General features: G+C 43.6%; 1 protein-coding gene across 2 annotated transcripts in view; it reads left to right on the top strand.

Annotated features, from left to right (window-relative positions):
• SUCLG2 (succinate-CoA ligase GDP-forming subunit beta) overlaps positions 1–21,130 on the top strand; it is a 732,334-nt gene that overhangs the window by 283,984 nt on the left and 427,220 nt on the right. For both annotated transcript variants that reach the window (XM_069643788.1, XM_069643789.1), the window contains exon 6: positions 7,809–7,898. In XM_069643788.1, the coding sequence (XP_069499889.1) occupies positions 7,809–7,898 (90 nt within the window). The remainder of the gene's footprint in view (positions 1–7,808; positions 7,899–21,130) is intronic.

The following is a 21,130-nucleotide window of genomic DNA, read 5'->3' as shown; positions in this document are numbered from 1 at the left end:
GCAGTAAAAAACAAAGTAGTCAAACAAGCCTATAAAAAATTGGATCAAAAGCCATCGATTTATATGACATCAAAATGATGCGGAAGCAATGATGAAGATCCTTACGAATAAAAACAGTGGCGAGTTTTGGCGAACTATCAACTGCATGGAAACCTCGCAAGTGGCCCTACAAGCTTGCCCTATTCCTGAAATAGAGTGGGTAAACCACTTCACAGCCCTATACTTCAAAGATCTTGCTCCAAATATGTCAACTACCAATCTAACATCATGGAATTTACATTTCACAAAGGACGATATTCGAGATATAATCATGAGAGCAAAAAACTCGCGGGCCCCCGGCCCCGATGGGTTGTCTAACTAACTATATGATCAAACAGTTTCCTGATCTATGGACAGACTTGTGTTTTGATCTATTTACGAAAATCAACTTGCAAAAGCAAGTGCCAGCCTCATGGAAGACTGGGATAATCGTGCCAATATTTAAGAAAGGAAACAGAGCATCACCAGAAAATTATCGTCCGGTGGCCCTGCTCGACTTTCTGGGCAAGATTTTCTCATCCCTGTTGCAAGTAAAACTGATCAATTGTGCTAAATCAGCAAAAAGAGAAGATGAAAGACAGGCGGGTTTTGTGAAATTTGTGGGGTGTTCACTAAACCTGCTGGTTCTAAATCTGCTGAAAATGGAAGCTTTGAGAACTAACACGAGAGTGTATCTTGCTTTCGTTGACTTCTCCATGGCCTTTGACATGATTGATCGTGAACTATTGTGGCAAAAGTTGGAACTGTGGGGCTGTCCGGTTGGCTTACTTGCAGCAATTCAAGAGCTTCACTCTAATACTTCAATTGCCGTTCGGCTGGACACATCGGGGACGTTGTCAGCTCAAATCAAGACATGCAAAGGAGTCAAGCAAGGTTGCCAGTTAGCAGCTGCAATCTTCGTCCTGTTTATCTCTGATATTGGGGACGCAATTCAATCGGTGCGATCTTTTCCACCAAAACTCAATTCATCGAAGGTAAGCTGGCTGTTGTATGCTGACGACTTGGTAATCCTAGATTTAACACCGATTGGTCTTCATCGCAAACTTGAAGCTGTTCAAAAATATGTTTGCCAGAATAAATTGAAGATCAATATAACCAAGACAGAAATACTGGTGTTTGAAAATTTAAAAACAAGTCGTAACTCAAGAGACTTAAAATATGTATGGTCTCTAAATCAAATGAAATTGCAGCTCTCAAAAAGCGTAAAATACCTCGGCATGAATCTAAATTCCAGCATATGTGACGACCCTTGGGTGGTCGATTCAAAGCGAAAATGTGGTCAGCTGGCCTGCCACGGCTCGGTGATACATAGAAAATATGGGCGATTTTCATTGCAACCGCTGCGTAATTTCTATGAACAAAAAGTTGTGCCGATTCTGGCTTACGGCGCGGAAAATGCCTTTGGTTGCCCGGCGACACACTGGAACTCATTAGAACATATGTTCTGGACCAAAACCTTAAACTTACCACCTGGAATTGCATCAGACTGCATACGATACGAATTAGCTTTAATTTCACTGCACGCTAGGATATGCTGGAACCAACTAGCACTGTTTCGAAAAACTAGAGCAGAGGAAGGAATATTCCAATTCCAGATATTCCACAATGCTCCATCGGGAGGCTCAGATATTCTCTCTCAATGGATAAAAAGATGTGAAGATCTTTTAGCATTTAACAACATTAGCTCAAACTCTTCACACAAATCCTACGGCTGCTAAAGTGACCCTATGGCGCGCTGACTGGATAAATACTTGTAACGAGCGTTTAGCCGCCAATGCGATGAGAAATTCTCCTGCTGAATCAAGGGGTTACAACCTCCTTCAAAAATATCTGACTCGATTCCCGAATTCGAAAGCCAGAAGACTATACATGCTATTTCGGCTGAATGCAATGAAAACGAAAGAGCGAACCGGCCACTGGGCGTGTAATGTGGGACTAAATTCTATCTGTCGCTTTTGTAATAAGGAGTTGGAGTCCCTTAAACACTTAGTCCTCTTTTGCTCAGCGTTGAAAGATGCAAGATCAATTCATCTGGGCCGGTGGTATCACGAAAATCAGTCTGCATGTGCAGACGAGTGGTGGAGGAGAATGTGGAATGGATTAGATATGAAATTAATCTTGCCCTTGACCTCCTTCCTGGCCGTCATTGATGACAAACTAAAAGATCAAACCGGACAATTGTGAGAATGCCTGAATGAGTATAAGTGCTTTCAAGGTTGATCATGGAAAATGAGATCTGTCAATGTGACTTTTCTGTTTGGGCAGCGAGAAGGGAGGAGGTCAAATTGGGGGGGAAAAGATAAAGGTCACTGGACTTTTGTGGTTTTTACTTCTGTTGATTTTGGTTGTGTAATATTTTTAAGGTTTGATTTTAAACCAATAAAATTAATTTTAAATTTTTTTTAAAAAATCGGACACCCAAGTTTTTTATTGACCAACCAGCGGGTGTGCCCGTTTTCTGCGGACATCACAACGCCCTCTGAGCCAATAGGATGCCCGTCCGCTGACCGAACGGGGAAGTGGGTCCGTGGAACAAACCCAGATAGGACACATTTCTTTTTACCTACTTTTTGGATGGATTTACACCAATTTTACAAAATCACGCTTTTGGGAACAAGCCACTGCTTCCGACGCAAATTTGGTGAAAATCCATCCAGTGGTTTGGCCTGCAGGCGTAATATTTTGTTTCCCTTGCGTCTATGGGGAAAAGCACACATTTTGGGACAGCCCCCATAACTTTGCCCACTGGACAAAACCTCATAAAACTCTGCAGGATCAATCTGATGGGGACATATACTTTTTTTGCAAGGTTTTGTGAGGATTAATGCAGGGGGGGGGCGAAGTTATAAGCAGCCCAAAAAGTGCTCTTCCTGTGGGTTGAGCCACTTAACCATAACTACAGGGATGCTACCCCAGGCCCTGTAACATATATCATCTCATTCAGTGAAAAAAAAAGAACTCTAGTTAAAGGGACATTATGGTTGCAGTAAAAATGTAAAAACCATAGAAATGTTCTAGTTATGGTAAGCTACGCAACTCCACTATGCACTGGTCATAGCGTGACACATGAAATCACAAATGGCATCATCGATGACATTGCCTTTAATAATCAACAGTTTTTTAAATGTATTTTTGCTCGCTCATTTCTGCCGATTGTTTTTCTAGTGCATTAACTTTAGTTGCGGGATGGAGTTGTATGTGCATAGGGGATGTGCATATAAATACATTTCTATATGATTCATCTCACAAATAGGTCGTGGGTACATATGTTACTGCAAACGTGTTTTTTTTTTTTTTTAATTGAGCATTGTGTGGCTTTGTATATGCATGCAGTATATAGGAAATCCTGTCCTCCTCCAAGGTACTTTTACTTCTATTTACTTGTGTGCACGTGCTTTAACTTTGTGTGTTGCACGTACATATAATTTGGCCTAATTGTTATTTATATTCCACTCTGAATATGGTGATTTCCCTTTAATTGTCAAGATTGTGTTATAGTTCACCTTGGTGCGTTTTCAATGTGCACCTATATGCCCATGGTTGATGTGCTTAATCGCATATATTTGTGTGAGGTGTACGTTTTTATTTTTGTGTGTGCTCAATTGTATTCAGCCTTCATGCATATCTGTATGGTGTATAATGATGTAGCTTGGGACTCGTGCTGTCCTTCTGTGTTGGTGGCTGTTCTCTGTTTTATTTTGTGCTCGTTGTCGTATATAGTCTGCCAGATATAATGCATGCATGTTCTAGATGACTGGACATTGTCTTGTTTTTGGACCATTCGCAGGCATATTATTGGTTACTGTGTCGGAATGTGTTTTTGCATAGATTGCACCCTAATTGAATATGTGAGCTTGTGCCTTACGAAGACAAAAGTACCATTTGGGATCCATCCCTGCCTCCCCTTTCTTCTTCTCTCCCTATATCTAAATGGATCTGGCCATATTGGTTGCTCCCCAAACCTTTGTTCGGTGCCCACAAGGTCAAACTTAGAGTAAAATGTTGGTTTCATTTTTTTTTTTTTAGAAAGTGTCTTGTATCCATATCAATCTATCTGCCCACACCTGCAGGATATTGCAGCATGAAATGGGAAGTTTTGTGTCATGTTTGTGGGTTTCGTGGTGCGAGAAAGTGGCAGGTTGCAAGCAGAAGAGGGGGCTAAAGGAGGACGAATGGTGGGTTAATAAGTATTGCATGAGGCCCAGTATATAAGCGAAAAGAGCAGGGATCATTAAAACAAGCAAGGGTTTAAGTGAGAGCCTAAGTAGGTGTTAATGTGTCTTCTACCAATCTTCAAAACTGTCCTCGTACCTGGCATCTTCTGCAACTCTCACCATCCCAAATAGTCCACAGACCTAGCATATGCCATCCGCCCACCACCCAAGTTCCTCCTGTGTCCCGACATGCACTATGCCAAATGAGAGGACGGTGCATTCCAAGATGCATGTAGGAGGGAGAGAGGGTGCAGCACGGTTGCAGAAGTGATATTGGGAGAAAGGGAGGGTGTGTGTAAGGAGCAAGCTAGTTTGTGTGAAGGGGTGAGAGTGAATTGGTGACAAAGGAGGCACAGAAAACGTTGTTGTAAGAAACCTAATGCTGCAGTTGTCACTTGGTAGGATGGGTCACCGCCGGGTGGAGAGGAAGGTTTCTTTGATAGTGATGGCTAAGCATCAAGGAGACAAATAATCTGTATGACAGAGGGTCCCAAGGGGGCAGGTCTCGGAGAGATTGTAACATACCGCCGGCAGAAGCAGAGTTCAGTTACTAGGACCTAGCAGGATGTACCTCATTCTGTCTCTCAAATGTCAAGTACAGAACCATGGATATTTAAGGGTGACAGCATTGTGGCAGTTTGTGTCACTGATTGGGGACACTGGTCCAAAAAGCTGTCAGGTCCTTGATTACTGGGACCAACAGTTGCTTACTGGGCTGCTCTTTTTATGCTATTTCCTCCTCCCCCTAGGTTGTCCTTGCAGAGATGGGTTGTATCTGTGATCTGTAATTGGGACAAGGCTGTGATTGGTTGCTGTTAATGAGTAAACCTGGCGCTACTCTTCAGGAGCTGGACCAAGCTTATCACTAACTTGTCTAGCTTCTTGGAATGTACTCTTCCACTCTGACTCTCCATGGTGGGCCTGGGCTGAGTCTAGGTCTCTGGTTTTTCCAGGGTATGGATTAAATGCTGGGGGAAAACCTGGGAAAGATGTTAAAACTTTGTTTCTGAAGTCATGATATACATGTATTCAAATTATAATATTGTATCCTCTGCAATAGAGCACTCTGTCGAGACGCCATGCTTTTTTGATAGTTTCCTGTGTGATTATAATCTGCTGTCAAAAAGCCTCAAACAACGTTGCATCTGCACGACTCCCTGGTCCAGCGTGGTATGCTTTTTGGCTGTGAAATGATTTCCTGAACGTTGCCCGCTCACTTGTAATAATATTAGAATCTTTGCCACTAATGTCGGCTGAATAAAGCTGACTATTAAACGAGAGAGTATTTTACAGCCTCTAGGTTTTTTCGAATTACACAAAGAGTCAGATTCTGAGTTGGGGAGAGGATGCGGTACTACTACCACCATGTATGGTCTCAATAGGGTTTTGTGTAGTGTTGAGGATTCCAGAACTGGTCTGCCCTAACTTGCTGGTGGAGTGGGGAGGATCAAGTGCCTCAGGACTGGCCTACAATATGTCAATGATTGTCCACTGGTGACCTGGCAATTCTCCCCATACAATCTCTAGTCAGTGGAGGGTTTAATGAAACAATCCCCCTAAAATGTGATAGGTTTTGGAAGCTATGCCCCCTTAACTCCGAGCCCCCCATTTGCACAGCCCATGAGCCCAATGGTAGTATCACTGATGAGTGTACTCAGGATTATTGATAAAACAGTAGCACTATGCTTTGATTTAAAGGATAACTCCTATTCAATGCCTCAAATATAGAGGTGCCCAAACAACTGTAATTCTGCGCCATCTGCTACCAAATGTGGCACATTTCTGTCAGTACTGGCATATGTGGAGGTCTTGTCCACCATACTGTCATGATGTACTGTGTTGGATACACACAGGAAAAGACAGCAAAGGGATATTAAGTCCTTATTGCTTCTTTTTCCCCTGAAAGAGATATGCGTTTCCCCTATTCCTATGGTGCCCAACGTATTACTATTACTAGGTGCTAGAGTGAACCGGGTGACATTGTGTGACGGGGATAAACTCCCATCAAAGCAGGAGTGGGTCTTTGCATCACAGGACACTTATACAATGGAGAAACGTACACAACTGGTTAACGACACCCCACAGAGCATTGAAGATGCATGGTTTGGTTTCATTGTTTAATATATATGCAGAGACTCATAATTTTCTTTTGGATATGATCGGATTGCTTTCCATTCTAGAATTTAATGTTATTCACTTAGGTCTAGACCAGTGACTTTTGTTCTTTGGTGGGAGGGGACTTTATTAGCCTCATAATGGTATATATTCCTAGGCATATTTCACTTTTTGTCGAATAGTACCAAGGTTTTATATAGCATACCTAAGTGAAATATGTCATGTTTTGGAAAAATCATAATAGTTCAATTTTGGAAAAAGGCCTTGCGATTTGCCTGGTGCTTTTAACAGTGAAACACACAACAAACAAGTATATTATATCTAGTAGGTTTCTGGCATGTTCGTAATCTTCAAATGGGGTTTAATTTTCAAAACAGTAAGACACATTGCCTGGTGATAGGCATACATCCAAGTGGATGCTTATACGTTCTGTGTTCTCTAGCCATCTACCTATGTCAGTTAATGAATCCATCTGAAACCCAATCACAGTCTATCATTAGTACCAAACACTAATTGCAAGACTTTAAAAATTGCAACTACCACAAAACTGGCCTTAGTCGATGGAATTGTGTGAGGAGCATATGGGCAACGTGCATTGTGACAGGCAGAGGTTATGGCGGTGGGATCTCGATAACTGCTGTAGCTTGAACAGTGGTGGTCACAGGTGGGATCAGAGTAATTACTCATAAAATGAGAGGCCCCGGCAGGTGTGCCATGTTATTTTATACTATTTGTAGCAGAGTGATCAGGGGCCACAGCCAAAGGACATGGCAAGTGGCCCATATGAAGAAGATCTAGCCTAACAAAACCCTTGAAATTCAGTACAGAATAATTTTAGTTAGGGGAGATGTAAGATGAAATAATCTATTGCAACAAAACCTATGAGATTTGGCAGGTGTTGTAAGTGGCGACAATCGTAACTACGCCAACCCCCTTGCTCAGCACATGAGAACATCACAAAAGGGATCAACATTGATGGCAAAAATTACATCATTGGTAACATCTATAGGGGTGTCTCTGAGTTAAGATTGTCATTACTCCCCAATCTGCTGAATTTCAAGACTTTTGTTTTGGTCTTAATCCTCTTAGTTGAAGTTTTTTTCACTAAATATATATTTTATATTTGGTTTCTTTCTGAGATAGGGAGCTGATATGTGTTGTGGGTTTTGAGGGAGAGCCGAACGTTAGATTCCCCTTCATGCCCTGTGAACCCCCAGTTCACAATTGTTTTTTTTGCATAAGTGCTCAGATGGTAGGACATTCAAATAGTTATTAAATAGTCCGCCAATTATAATCCTCGTTATAACCAGCTGTACTTGTTTTCATGTGAATGCTGATTTACTTGTAATTTGCAAAGGTAGGTCATATATTTCCTATTGCAATAGTTTGTATATGCATATTTGAAGATCCCTGCATAAAACAATGATTTTTTTCTCATAGGAAGAAATTGATATTTTTGAAGGAGTAAAGGAATGCCAAGCAATGCGGATGGCAGACAATTTGGGATTCAAGGGACCGCTTCAGCATCAGGTAACTGGGCATTAAACCTAAAAAATAAAAAAAATAAAAAACCCCAATTTCTGTGTTTCGTTTGCAAATCTAATGTAATTTAAGTAGTTCTTTATTGTGAACAATATGAGTTGTATCAAAAAATCTAGACCGTATATAGTCTCTTATGGTAACTTGTGGTCAATAGGGCCTTTTACCATCAGCTGTTTCGAATCGTTCGCGCCTGTGTTGTATCTGAAATGTCTTATCACTAATAAACTGAGGCTGTTTTGTATTTATGAATGAAATTATCTGGCACCTACTTGTGGCATTGGTGCTTTGATATTGACCATGAGAGCGATTTATGGACTCTAAATCGGGGGAGAGTACAAATGGTTACTTATACAAAAATGAGTGTTCTCAGTTTATTAGGTATTCATTCTGTGACTATCTTCATTGGTGATCAATATTCCACTGGTGTTAAGACCAGACCGGACCAGCATTCTGTCGCACCAGCATTTTGTATGGTTGTATTGTGTATAAACACCATCAGTTAAGGTAAAACATGAGTTGCAACAAAACCCTGGAAATTTAGCTAAATCTACCTTAACGTTACACCCTGTGTTGCGCAGTCTATGACCACAGTGATGACAATACCGATTGACATCACTAGTTAGCAAACGAATACCATCATGTATAGCATCACTGAAGGCATCCACTGATGACATCAGTGGTGCCATCACTAATACCATCATATGACAATGATTATTTAACGGATGGCATCAGACATAACATCATTCTAGGTGTTTTCAGATATTTAGACCACCCATACATATGTGATTTGTGCATTTTAGAATAGTTCATAATGCATTGTAACAATGAGTACATTGTGAAAAATAGTCAACAGCTACACTTACATCATAGGGCTACTTATGAAGTTTTCATTTGTGGTAGTATGGTAAAAGATCACATCTGAATTAGAAGTACAAAGGAGTGAGAGATGGAGGAGACCAACTTAACTGATGAATCTTATCCCACCCACCAGGGCGAGATTAAAGGTAGTATGAGTGTTAAATGGCAATAGAGTACAAAGGGAGTCCCACAGCAGGGGCAGAAGCAGGGCGATGCAGTGTCATGGGGAGAGGCATATAGGCAGCACTGGCTGTCTAGGGTCAGAGTCTGTGATTGAAGGACGATCAACAAACACAAATAAAACTGTGTCCATGTGCAGAAGTTCTACTCTGGCCGCTGGTGAGTGGAGATCTGTTGTCAACAGTGATGTCATCAGTGAAGTCATCTCTGATGTCATTGTGGTCATAGGCTGCGCAAAAGGGGGTGTGAAGTTAAGTTGGCGTTAGCTGAATTTCCATGGTTTTGTTGCAATTCATTGACTTTCGAGGTTATTATATCATAGATTCTTTCTACGCCACTAGCCATATCCTTTGGCCATGGCCAGTGTATATTTTAGAACACTACCACACCACTAGCTATGGCTGTGCCCACTGTGTTTTTTAAATCCTTACCAGATCACTAGCCATGGCCTGTGGGCACAGCCTCAGGACATGCCCACTGTCTTTTTAAATCACTAAAGCGTCACTTCAAAACACTCTTGTGTCACTGGCCATGGCCAGTGATTTTTCACCCCTGATGTCACTGTAGTATAAAAATCTCTAACGCTTTCTTCTTTAGCCGCGGCTACCATTTTAATGAACTACCGATACACTGGTTATTTGTAGTCATTATAGTCGCGGATATATTGGCAAAAACAATGAAAACAAATGCTCCACAGCCCTCACCTCGTGCCCCCCTTATGTGTCTGCTCACTCCACCTCTGATAGCTTCTTCACCTCCCCTTCCCTCAACATTTCCCCCCACAGCATTTGCTGTTTCTGTGACACCTTTTGGTCTGAAATGTCGGGAATTCGCAGCTATTCTTTGAAAGCTGAGGTTACAGAAAGCTTTGTGCTACAAACTCGGTCGCTAGCCCCTCACCAATTCGCAAACTTCACATGGTTTCCTATTGCCTCCCCCAACCTCTACCTTAGGCATTTCCCTGTTTTTCGACCTCCAAATGCCATAAATCTATTTTTGCTTTTTCGGCTGTTTGCTGGTAAAGTTGCGAATCGAGAAAAACAAAAATATGCCGGCTTTTTCATACCAGTTACCCTCTGAATTTCGACCAAATCTGTTGCACGAGTCCAAAGTTATTAGCAATTCATGTGTTTGGGTATCCTATGGGTGTCTGACTTCCCTTAACACTAGGGCGGGGGTCATATTTGTGTGCAAGCACTAACAGCCATTAAGATGTCTTCCTCTGTGTAATTGACTTTTGTTTGTGTGCAGCATTGTTTACACACAAGTTTTTCACTGTAACTTTTCTTGGTATTGTGCATAATCACACCGGGATGTGTGCTGTGTTGTGTGGTCATTTGCAGTTCCTCCCTTTCCATGGGGAATTGTGTTTCTACTTATGGTAGGTATACGATTGAATAATATGGGCATAATGAGGATACCAATCGAGGAAGTTGATGGTGGTCGGTCAAAAAACCGAAAACAAAATATCGAATCACAAAAATATCGAAACCAAAATCTCGAAAAAAAAAATCTCGAATTATTTATTTATTTATTTATATGTATTTGTGGGTTCAGGTAAGTATAAAAAAGGGTAAAATAAAAAAAAAGAAAAAAGGGGGGTTGGGGGGGAACCCCCCCATTTCGAAATAAAAACGTATTAAAAAAAAATTTCGAGATTTTTGTTTTCGAGATTTTGGACTCGAGATTTTGTAATTCGGTTTTTTCACTATAAACCGAAGTTGATACACAGGGAGCAATCTTTGCTGTTTGAATAACGTGTACATTCGTCATGATTTGCTTTCATGTCACACTGACATTCTGGTGCTCTCCACTAAGTACTCGCAATGCTCAGGGTAATAAGAAAAGTGAGTGCACCCCCAGTGTCTATACGTGTCACTCACACACCCCATTGTGTACACATCACTCACACATACCACACACGCTACTCAAATCTTTTCTTATTTGGTTTTATTTTACATAATGCCCTTACTGTATGTTTGTGAGTGGAGCATTATTAAAACATATTTAGTAAGTCATAAAGAAGCTCCATTTAATTTCTGGCAAGTGTCCTCCTAGATGCCTCAGCACAGACAGCTAAGTGTCACTGGGACACATTTTAAGGGCAGCCCCATGCTGATTCGATGCATTACAGACACCATGCCTTAGTACTCGCTTAGTGTTACATGAATGTTTATAATGTTGTTGACATGCAAGTTGCTTTTCTCCAGCATTGGGTCTTTCATAGAGTGTCATGCTGCTAGAATGTTCCCTGTTATCAGAATGGGAATCCTCAGTGGCATTGATCAGTTTCGTAGAAAAGTAAAGAAACTGCATTCACTTTAGTCTTCTTAGTTTGGATTCATCCTTCAGCCAATAAGCAGTGCCTCCCTTAGCTCCATCCCTTGGAGATCATCTTCAGATGCTTTACCTTATGTTCAGAATTGGGAGTCCTCTCCAAAGTTCTCACTTTAATCATAATCAACAGCTTCTGAAAACTACAGATAAGTACTTGGGAGATTCTACATGCTCTTGGTACTCCCCTAGAGGGGAGAGGGGAGGCAATTTTACTCTGTGTTCCTTCAGTGTAGTGTCAATTGAGGTGCACCTTCCTCTCCTTGACTGATCTTGGAGGGCATTTGCAAACTTGCAGAATTAAAAGCATCTATGTGGAATACATGCACAATAAATGGCCTTACTGCCTTTGCCCTGCCCGCATCTTAGAATCTTGCTGCTTCTGTCAGTCTGTTGTGAGGGTTCAGAAATAATAGGCTTTCTGATTATCAGACCTGTTTATTAAACAAAGGTGGGTTGGATGAACACCTCTCTATCCCTAGGAGAGATTCCCTGCCTAGGAAACTAAAACTAAAGATCAGTCTGTCTCAAGTCATTAAACATATGAACTGTCCTTGTGTCCAAAAACATTCTAATCTGGCCCTTGCACTAGAAATTATGGGTGCAAGGAAATGTCTCTGATTTATGATTGCAAAAAAGTGTTCATAATCAAAAGTAAATAAGTAAATCCAACAAACCTATTTTCCAAATCAAGACCTTTGGATCCAGAGGCGGAGTCCCTTCCGCTGTTTTTTTTTTTTTTTGGCAGAATGGGCAAAGAGTTTGATTCAGAAAACATTTTTTTAAAGTTCAGGTAGGATGGCAAGTGCTTTTCAAACAACAATCTCCTTGGTTCGTTAGATTAACTTCACAACGTTCTTGTGAAAACAATATACTCTATAGTAATTTAACTCTTCTTTGGTTTCTTTGTAATAGATTCACAAAAGGGTCTTATAACATGCAGCTTTGTTAGGTAAGAATTGATGTAGTACCACTGTGTGAGACTACACAACACATGCTCTGCTTGGTATTAGGTAACCCACCTTTTGGTATAGGTCTGTACTACACAGGTTGGTAGGGTGACTGAGCAGCCAGGCCTATATCAAGAGGGATAAATGTAAACTGTACCAATGAAATTCACAAAGACAATTAACCCTTACACTCAAGGTTTCATTTATAAAGAGCTATTTATATAACATCAATTTTTAAATAAGCATTCTTTAAAAAGGGCAAGATATGTAACAATCAAATATATTTTAAAAATACTTTCCCAGAATCGGCACAAGTTAGTGGATACTCTTTGGATATGCATTTTTTTTTTAACTTTGTTTATTTTAAATCAAGGCAGGATGGTAAATACACACATTACAAGCAATGCTTTTCCAGGCATGTTGATCCCCAGTCCTTATTCCCCCCACCAGGCTTCCTCCCTCCCACCTCCCTCTGGCCTCTCCACCCCTCAGTTTTGGAGGCAGAATTTTCCCTCCTGGGTTACCCAGTTCGCGCCCTAGCGTCCATGTGTCTTCCTCAGGGTTCTCTTGGTTTTTCAGGATCCATCGTGCCCTGATCGGTTTATAAGTCTGGGCGGGGAAGCGCTGGTCGTATTCAAGCACTGGGCCCCAAATATTCTGGAAGCGATGGAGAGTTCCCGCCTGTGCTGCCGTCACCTTCTCCGCAATCAGAATGTCCCAGAGTTTAGTCCACCATTGGACTATGTGAGGGCCTTCTGGGGATTTCCAGGCCCGGGCCAACACCGTTTTCCCCGCCAGTAGGCAGTGTCAGTAGTTTTGATCTGGTCCCGGAGCGCGGGTAGATCGCGGGGATCGGGGCTCCCAGCAGAACTGGTTCTGGTTCCAGAGGAATCGCTGTTCCCGTAATTTGTGCGATGGTCTCCAGGCATATCCTCCAGAACTGTTGAATCTTTGGGCAAGCCCACCACATGTGGAAAAAGGAGCCTGGGTGGCCACATCCTCTCCAGCAGGCATGATCTACTTGTGGGTTCATGTGGTGAAGTCGGAGGGGCGGGTAATACCACCGCAGCAGCACCTTTTACACACATTCCCTGTTGGTAATGCAGGTGGAAGAGGTGTGTGTTCTGGTCCATATGTCCACCCAGGTTTGGTCCTCTATTGGATGACCCAGGTCCGCCTCCCACTGGGCCATACAGAGGGTTTTTGGAGACAGGAAGTCGCTTAAGAAGCGCCTATATAGGGTGGGGACTCTGCCCCGGGCCGGAAGGTCCCCCAGTGTGAGTTCCAAGGCGGTGGCCGAGCGTCTTGCTGCTTGCTGAGTTTGGGGGTGTGAGCACCAGCGGCGTAGCTGGATATAAGTGAATCTGTCCCTTTCCTGGAGTTGGAACTTCTCCTTACATGGAACTTCTCCTTACATTGGTCGAAAGTGAGGGGAATCCCTCCCATATATAGCTGGTCTATAGTCTCCAGCCCGCCCTTTATCCAGTTCTGAAAATTGCGGGATTCGCTCCGGGTTAGAAGGATGGGTTATGGAAGACCGGGGAGCGTGGGCTCAGTCCTCTTGGCACGCCCTTTTGCTTTAGCGCCCAGTCCCAGGAGCTAAGGGTATGTTTGGTTGATAGAAGGAGGTCTCCCCAGTGTGTTCTAAGGGGGGTGGAATGTGCGGCAGAAATCGCAAGGGTAGGGGCACTTGTGATTGTTCCAGCTCTACCCATCTAGGGCAGTTTGTTATATTTTGCCATGCCTGAACCTGGGCTAGTTGTGCTGTCGCTCTATAGGCCTGCAAGTCCGGGACCCCCAGTCCTCCTAGCTTGGAGCCCCCCAGCATCGTTCTGAGAGGGATTCTCGCTCTCTTACCTTTCCAGATGAATTTCAGCATTTTCCTTTGGATATCCCTGAGAGTAGGTGTGGGAATCGCTACTGGAAGGGAGGCGCAGGCGTATAGGAACCTCGGAAGTAGGTTCATCTTACATGCTGTGATGCGCCCCAGCAGTGAGATCTCTTGGGTCTCCCATCGTTTCAAGTCGCCTTAAAGTTCTTTCAGTAGCCGGGGGAAGTTGGCTTTCGGCCATATAATGTTTCGGCCAGATAAAGCTATTTCTTGAAGCTCATGTGTGATCGGCCTTATTCAGGAGGGGGGGGTGGTGATGTGTTATCTATGTCCACGGGGCATCGTCAGCTTATTATTTTCTGCAGTAGATTCTTGCTATAAACCCCTCTTTCAACAAGTGGGAGGCATTTTCATGTTCAAGTTCCATCAAGAAATGATGATGGTTTCGAGGAATCCCGTCTGCCTTGTAGTGCAGATACCAGCCATGTGTTAAATCATGGTTTGATGTGCTGGTAAGGCTGGTCGAGGCCAAGGTGGGCATCCGTCTGTTCAGACTTTTTTCATATCGAACTGCCGGCGATGCACGTCTGACTGTTGCGGACTGTTGCCCCTGGTAGCCATTCAATGAGTGTCAGCAGCAGCCAGTTACTACAATAGTTATCACATATTTGTCGCTCATTGACCATAATCCTTTAGACCTGGTCCCTCCAGTGGCAATATTTTCCTTGTTTCTAAGTGCCCCAACCAAACAGAGGCATAGTCTTTCAGTGTCTGTTAAGAAACCTCACTGAAACAGCTCTAGAAGTTCATCCGTGGTTGGCACCTTACCACGTGACCAATCCTGCTTTTAGTCTTCCTTTCCCTGCCCCCCTCTACCTCCAGGCATCTTTGGGGGGGCATGGAGGGAATATAGTTGGTTTTTTGTGGGTGCAGTATGTTACTACACTATCCTACCTACAAGTGTCATTCCCTAGTATTTACGTGGTCTGTTATACCTGCACACTCGGGGGCACAGGGTGATCCGTGAACAGGGGGGGTCAGTATCCAGAGGAGGAGGTGAACAATTGGGCTGCTCAACCTCCGGATCAGTGTATTTGCCCTCGCTGAAAGGTACGTACTTGTGTTCAGAATCTCCTACTCCCTCCTTTTCCCACCTGTCGTAGGGCAAAGGCAATGGCAGTCCTTTTAGGTGTGCTGCATGGATCCAGTGCTTCTTTCTGTCCACTCGAACACCCGTCTGAGTGGCCAGTAGCACCAGATAGGGTCCTTTCCAGCGAGCTGCAAGACTGGATTTTCACTCGAAATCTTTGAAGAAGACGTAATCCCCATGTCGAATGCGGTGACCAGGGCCTACGTATTTATCGGGCAATGCTGCGCGAACCTGTTGGTGAATCAAATCCAAATTTTGAGTCAACTGGGTGCAATAATCAACCAATAATGGGTATTCGATGTTGGACAGTTTCTTAGGCCTGGATGCGTTCCGGACATTAGCAGGTCTCCCGATTACTATTTCATAGGGAGAAAGTCCTGTTTTCGCTTGAGCTGTGGTTCTCGTGGACAAATAGAGCTAGGGGTAGGGCATCGGGCCATTTGAGTTTACTGTGTGCAGACACACCTTCGCTAGTTTGTTCTTAAGGATGCCGTTGTGACATTCAATGAGACCGGCACTCTGAGGATGCCGACAGGAGTGGAATCTCTTCTTAATCTATAACCCCTCACACACCTGTAGTATTATGGCGCCATTAAAATGAGGTCCATTCTCGGACCATATTACTCTGGGTAACCCAAATCTAGTGAAGTACTCTTTGAGCATGGCTTTTGTGGTTGATATAGCAGTATTATCCTTCAAAGGGAACGCCTGAACCCATTTGCTGAATGCACATATTACTACTAACACATATTTGTAATTTTGGCATCGTTCCATTTCAATAAAGTCAAAATGCATCACTTCAAATGGCATGGAAGGAGGCCCAAAATGACCCTTAGGTGCAGGTGTTCCCGTCCCGGTGTGTTGTAGACAGATCATGCAGTTCTGAATTAGCCATTCCGCAATTTTGGGGATGCTGTCATTTCTCCATACTGGGTCTTAATGTTTACAAAAACCTTTTGCACTAATGAGCCGACCCATGTGCCATGGTAACTACAGCTGGTACATAAGCGTTGGCCAACATCCATCTTTGTTTGTCATGATCAACCCAGCATCCTTCATCCAACCCCGCTGGTGCAGAACCCCATTGTTCAATTTCCTCTGCTGTGGCCTCAGCCTGAATTTCTTTCACGCTGATAATGCCCTCTTCCCACTCTCCGTGATCCACCTGGCAGATTCCAATACATATATTCCTGATTGTGGGTCTGTGGCAGTTTGCTTGGCTATTTTGTCTGCAAATGCATTCCCTTTCCCAATATCATCAATAATTCTTTGGTGTGCTGCGCATTTCATTATGGCCAGTTATTTAGGAAGAGCCAAAGCTGACGAGCTGCACTACCAAGGGACTGTGTTGAATCTTCGTGCCATGAGATGTTAAAAATCCCCTCCCGAACCATAGTCTCCCAAAATTTTGAGCTACTCCAAAGTCATACTGGCTGTCGGTATAAATATTTACTCTGAGCCCCTGGGATATCTCACAAGCCCTAGTCAAAGCAATTATCTCTGCAGCCTGGGCAGAATTATGAGGAATTCTTCTGCTTTCGACAATGGAGTCTAAGGTGGTGATTGCATAGGCAGCTGTACAAGTGCTGTCTGGCTGTTTAAAACGAGAACCGTCACAAAATATTTCCCCATCCGGAGATGGCGAGCGTGTGTCACTCAAATCAATCCTCCATTTTGTGTCCTGTTCAGTGACATAGAGGCAATCATGATTGGTGTCATTAGTACTGTCCTCATTTAGAGGAGGTAAAAGCAAAATAGAAGGAGCTCTTATCTCGTGATCCGGGCAGATGGGAGATGCTGATTTTGCATTCTATTCAGTAGTACATCTACCGAGTGAGGCACCATCATGGTTAAGGAGTGACCCAAAGCCATGCCTTCACTTTGTTTTACTGAGGGAGCAGCCGCAGCCTTCAGACATTTCGGCAAAGCGCATGCAACAGCGTCTAATGTGGAGGAAAAATGCTGCACGGCCAGTTCTTTCCTCCATGTTCCTGTGTCAAAACAGCCAAAGCACAAACATCTTTTTCGTGCATTAACAACACAAATTCCTTTGCATAATTTGGTGTGCCCAATAGTGATGCGGGACATAGAGCAGTTTTGAGCAGATCAAAAGCGTCCCGACAAACTGTATCCCAAGGTAGAAGTAAAGCTACATCTTTTCTTGTTAGTGCTAACGAAGGCTTAATTAAAAAGGAAGAATTCAGAATCCATTGCCCGCAACAGGAAGCCATCCCGATAAAAGCCCTAACCTCTTTCTGAGTATTTGGTACTGACATGTCAGAGATGCTTTGTATCCTTTCAGGTGCATGGCGCCTACCCTCCTTCGACAGGAGGTAACCTAAATAGGCAACCTCCTGTTGACAATACTGGAATTTCTTTAAAGATGCTTTATGGCCCTGGGCATCTAGATGTTTTAGCAACAAAATGGTACCCTCCTTGCAAGCGATCTCTGAATCTGCAGCTATAAGCAAGTCCTCCATGTATTGTATTAGCGTGCAAGAGAACGGCAATACAAGCGTATCTAGTTGTTCCTTGAGGGCCCTACTGTAAATGCTAGGACTTTCGGTGTAGCCCTGCGGTATTCGAGTGAAAGTAAAGGATCGTCCTGGGTAGAAAACGCATTAAACAATTTAGAGGAAACCTACAGCCGCACTCATGACAAGGATACCCTCGCTGAGATTCATAAGCTCCTTAGGGACTTCGATGACCTGGCTGTTAGAGAAATACAATATATTGCAGTCCCGATCAGGGCACACAGATACAGCGAGGGAAACAAGGCGGGTAGGGCATTGGCCAATCTAGTTAAACATGAAAGGCAATCACACTCGATCACAGGAGTTCAAACGGCACAAGGTGGAGTGGTGACGAGCGAAGAAGAAATAAATAGTGAATTCATCAAATTTTACCAAACACTCTATGCAAACAGAGATAGACAAAAATAAAGACCTATTTGGCCACACTAAATCTACCGAAGCTCCCTATTGAAAATAAACTGGCACTTGACCAACCGACCACTGCAGAAGAAATCGGGGAGGCAATTAAAGAACTCTCGGCAGGTAAGGCGCCGGGCTCTGACTGGCTGGGGGCCGAATTCTATAAAGAGTTCTGAGCGGAACTAGTTCCCGTAATGCTGAAAACCTGGGAGGAAGCCCTAGAGAAAAACATACTACCCTGGACGATGAGAGAAGCCATAGTAACAGTACTTCCCACCGAGTGACATGTCACACAGACCCCTGTCGCTTATCAACGCTGACGCCAAAATATTTGCGAAGGTGTTAGCGAATCGGATGCTACCCATTATATCTACGCTGGTACATCCGGATCAAAACGGATTTATCCCCCAGAGGTCCACCGCTTTGAACCTTCGCAGGCTGTTCGGTATAATGGCACAGATAGACCCGGACAGAGGCGCAGTAGCAGTGGCCTTTGACGCCGAAAAAGGCATTCGACTCCGTGCCATGGGTCTACCTCATCACGGTCTTGGAGACATTCGGTGTGGGGCCCAGTTTCATTAGGTTTGATCAACTGCTGTATACCGCCCTTGGGGCTAGAGCCTGCACCAATAGGACCATCTCTGAGCTATTCCAATTGGGGAGAGGTACAAGGCAAGGCTGTCCGTTCTCACCTATACTTTTTGCCTTAACTATAGAACCGATGGGCGCAGCCATCGGACTGAGACATGGGGATAAGGGCATAAAAATGAAGGGATCCACCCAACTAATCGCACTGAATGCTGACGATACATTATTATATATTCGAGAACCAGGTAAAAACATTGCACCCATAATGGCCGACAAACACATTTGCCGAATACTCAGGATACAATGTAAATAAAGCCAAGTCTGAAATATTCCTGCTCACCTCCTCCACTATATGCCCAGCTGATGCCTGTGGACTCAGTGGTCGGAGCAACGTATCAGATACCTGGGAGTCCTGGTCTCCAGGGATAGACCTACCCGGTACACGGACAACCATGACCAAGCACTACAAACACTCAATACTAAGCTACAGATATGGAGGCATCTCCCCATATCTCTCCACGGCAGGATCACACTCCTTAAAATGATTGTTCTCCCTAATCTGCTATACTTTTTTGTAAACGTTCCCATATGGAGGGAGTTCTTCTCCAAACTGCGATCAATGTTGGTGATATTCCTCTGGAATGGGAAAACTGCTAGAATAGGGTGGGAGAAAATGACGGAGCCCTATGACACCGGTGGCATTGCTGCCCCTGACTTCAAACTTTACTATCTGGTTGCTCAGGCACAGTTTGCGAAACATTGGTATGAGGAGGCTGACAGTTCAGCCCATACGTGGATAAAAACACACACCACATCCCCAACAGACATAAAATCGGTTATCTCAATCCCCGACACAAAGATACATGCGAATGCGACCCGGTGAGCTGCACGGTCTGGACCTGGAGTGCAATATTTAAAAGGCTAAAAATAGAGACGCCCTATAACTCGGAGTTCCCTCTGTGGAACTTTCCAGGTATCCCCCCGACTTTCGATATTGATATACAGGAGGCCTGGGACCCTAACAATGAGATGAGGGTGGGGGACATGTGCATAAATGGTAAATTTGCGACCCTGGAAAAATTCGCAAGAGCGATGGGTGGATGGCAACTTAAAACGCTGCAATATTATCGGATGCCATCTGAGTTTCAGGAGCGGTGGCCGCTCTTCCCTGATGAACCTCCCCCCCGCCCCCCACATCCCAGTCTACAACTCATCACCACAAATGGGGGGGCTAGGAATCTCCAAACTGTATATATCAGTACAGACCTATACTCCAGCGATAAACCGGGTCAAGGATAAATGGGAAACAGATTTGCAGATGCCCATACCCGACGATAAATGGAACCGATATTGCGCACTTACGAAAAAAGTTTCACTAAATGCTTGTCTGCGCCTGCTTCAATTTAAATTCCTAAATAGACTACATTATACACCGATTAAGGTGGCCAAATTTGCAACAGAGTGTTCTGGTGACTGCCCCAAATGTGGCTCCCCACAGGCGGGCCCCTTACACATTTACTGGGGGTATCCGGCACTGTTGGGATTCTGGGGAAAGGTGACACCTCAAAAATATCTATTTGGTGACATCGGGAAGTGCTCCGAAAAAAACAGAAGACTATTCAATGTCTCATGTGCGGTGGCGAAAAAATGTATCCTAAGAGCTTCGAAAAGTACTACACCGCCAAGCATGAACACTTTCCTTCGGGAACTGACTTATGTCAACGATTGTGAGGAGCAATATGTTTTGACCCAACCAGGCTCAAGTCGACCGAAAGACATTTGGGGTCCCTTCCGAGCTTACCTGTGCGAAATGCAGTCCGATGATGAAACCACAAGTAACCCACTGTATATAATACTGTGATTATGAGATGTACCTGTATATGATACTTGTAATTTGACATGTGAGTGGCGATGTTGTATTTGTTGTGACCATCATCAATAAAAAGAAGTTTAAAAAAAAAAGCAAGTAAAGGCTCGTCCTGGAAGGGTAAAAGTAAACAAATACCTGCTATCCGGGTGAATGGGTATGCTAAAAAATGCATTTTTCAAGTCAATGACTGAAAAATGCGTAGCCTGCGCGGGGATCATGGTTGGAATTGTAGTGATGTCAGGAACAATGGGAAACTGGGGTGAAACAACCTTAATAATGGCTCATAAATCAATAGCAAAACGGTAAGGTAATACATTTTCACCTTTCTTGTAAAGAGGCAAAATCGGGCTATTACATGTGCTACCAGAAATGTCTTCTGTCACACCTTGATGTACAAGATTACAAACGATGCTTTTAAGTGCTTGCTCACCATCAACTGAAACTTTATATGGAGGAATACGCAGCAATGTGACACCGGCTTTTATGCGCAGAGGTTCAACATCCAGAATTCCAACGTCATTGTTAT

This window comes from Ambystoma mexicanum, chromosome 2p, assembly GCF_040938575.1.
Source record: "Ambystoma mexicanum isolate Mex_15411 chromosome 2p, UKY_AmexF1_1, whole genome shotgun sequence".
Lineage (NCBI taxonomy): Eukaryota > Metazoa > Chordata > Amphibia > Caudata > Ambystomatidae > Ambystoma > Ambystoma mexicanum.
This window is presented reverse-complemented; position numbering and strand designations above follow the sequence as displayed.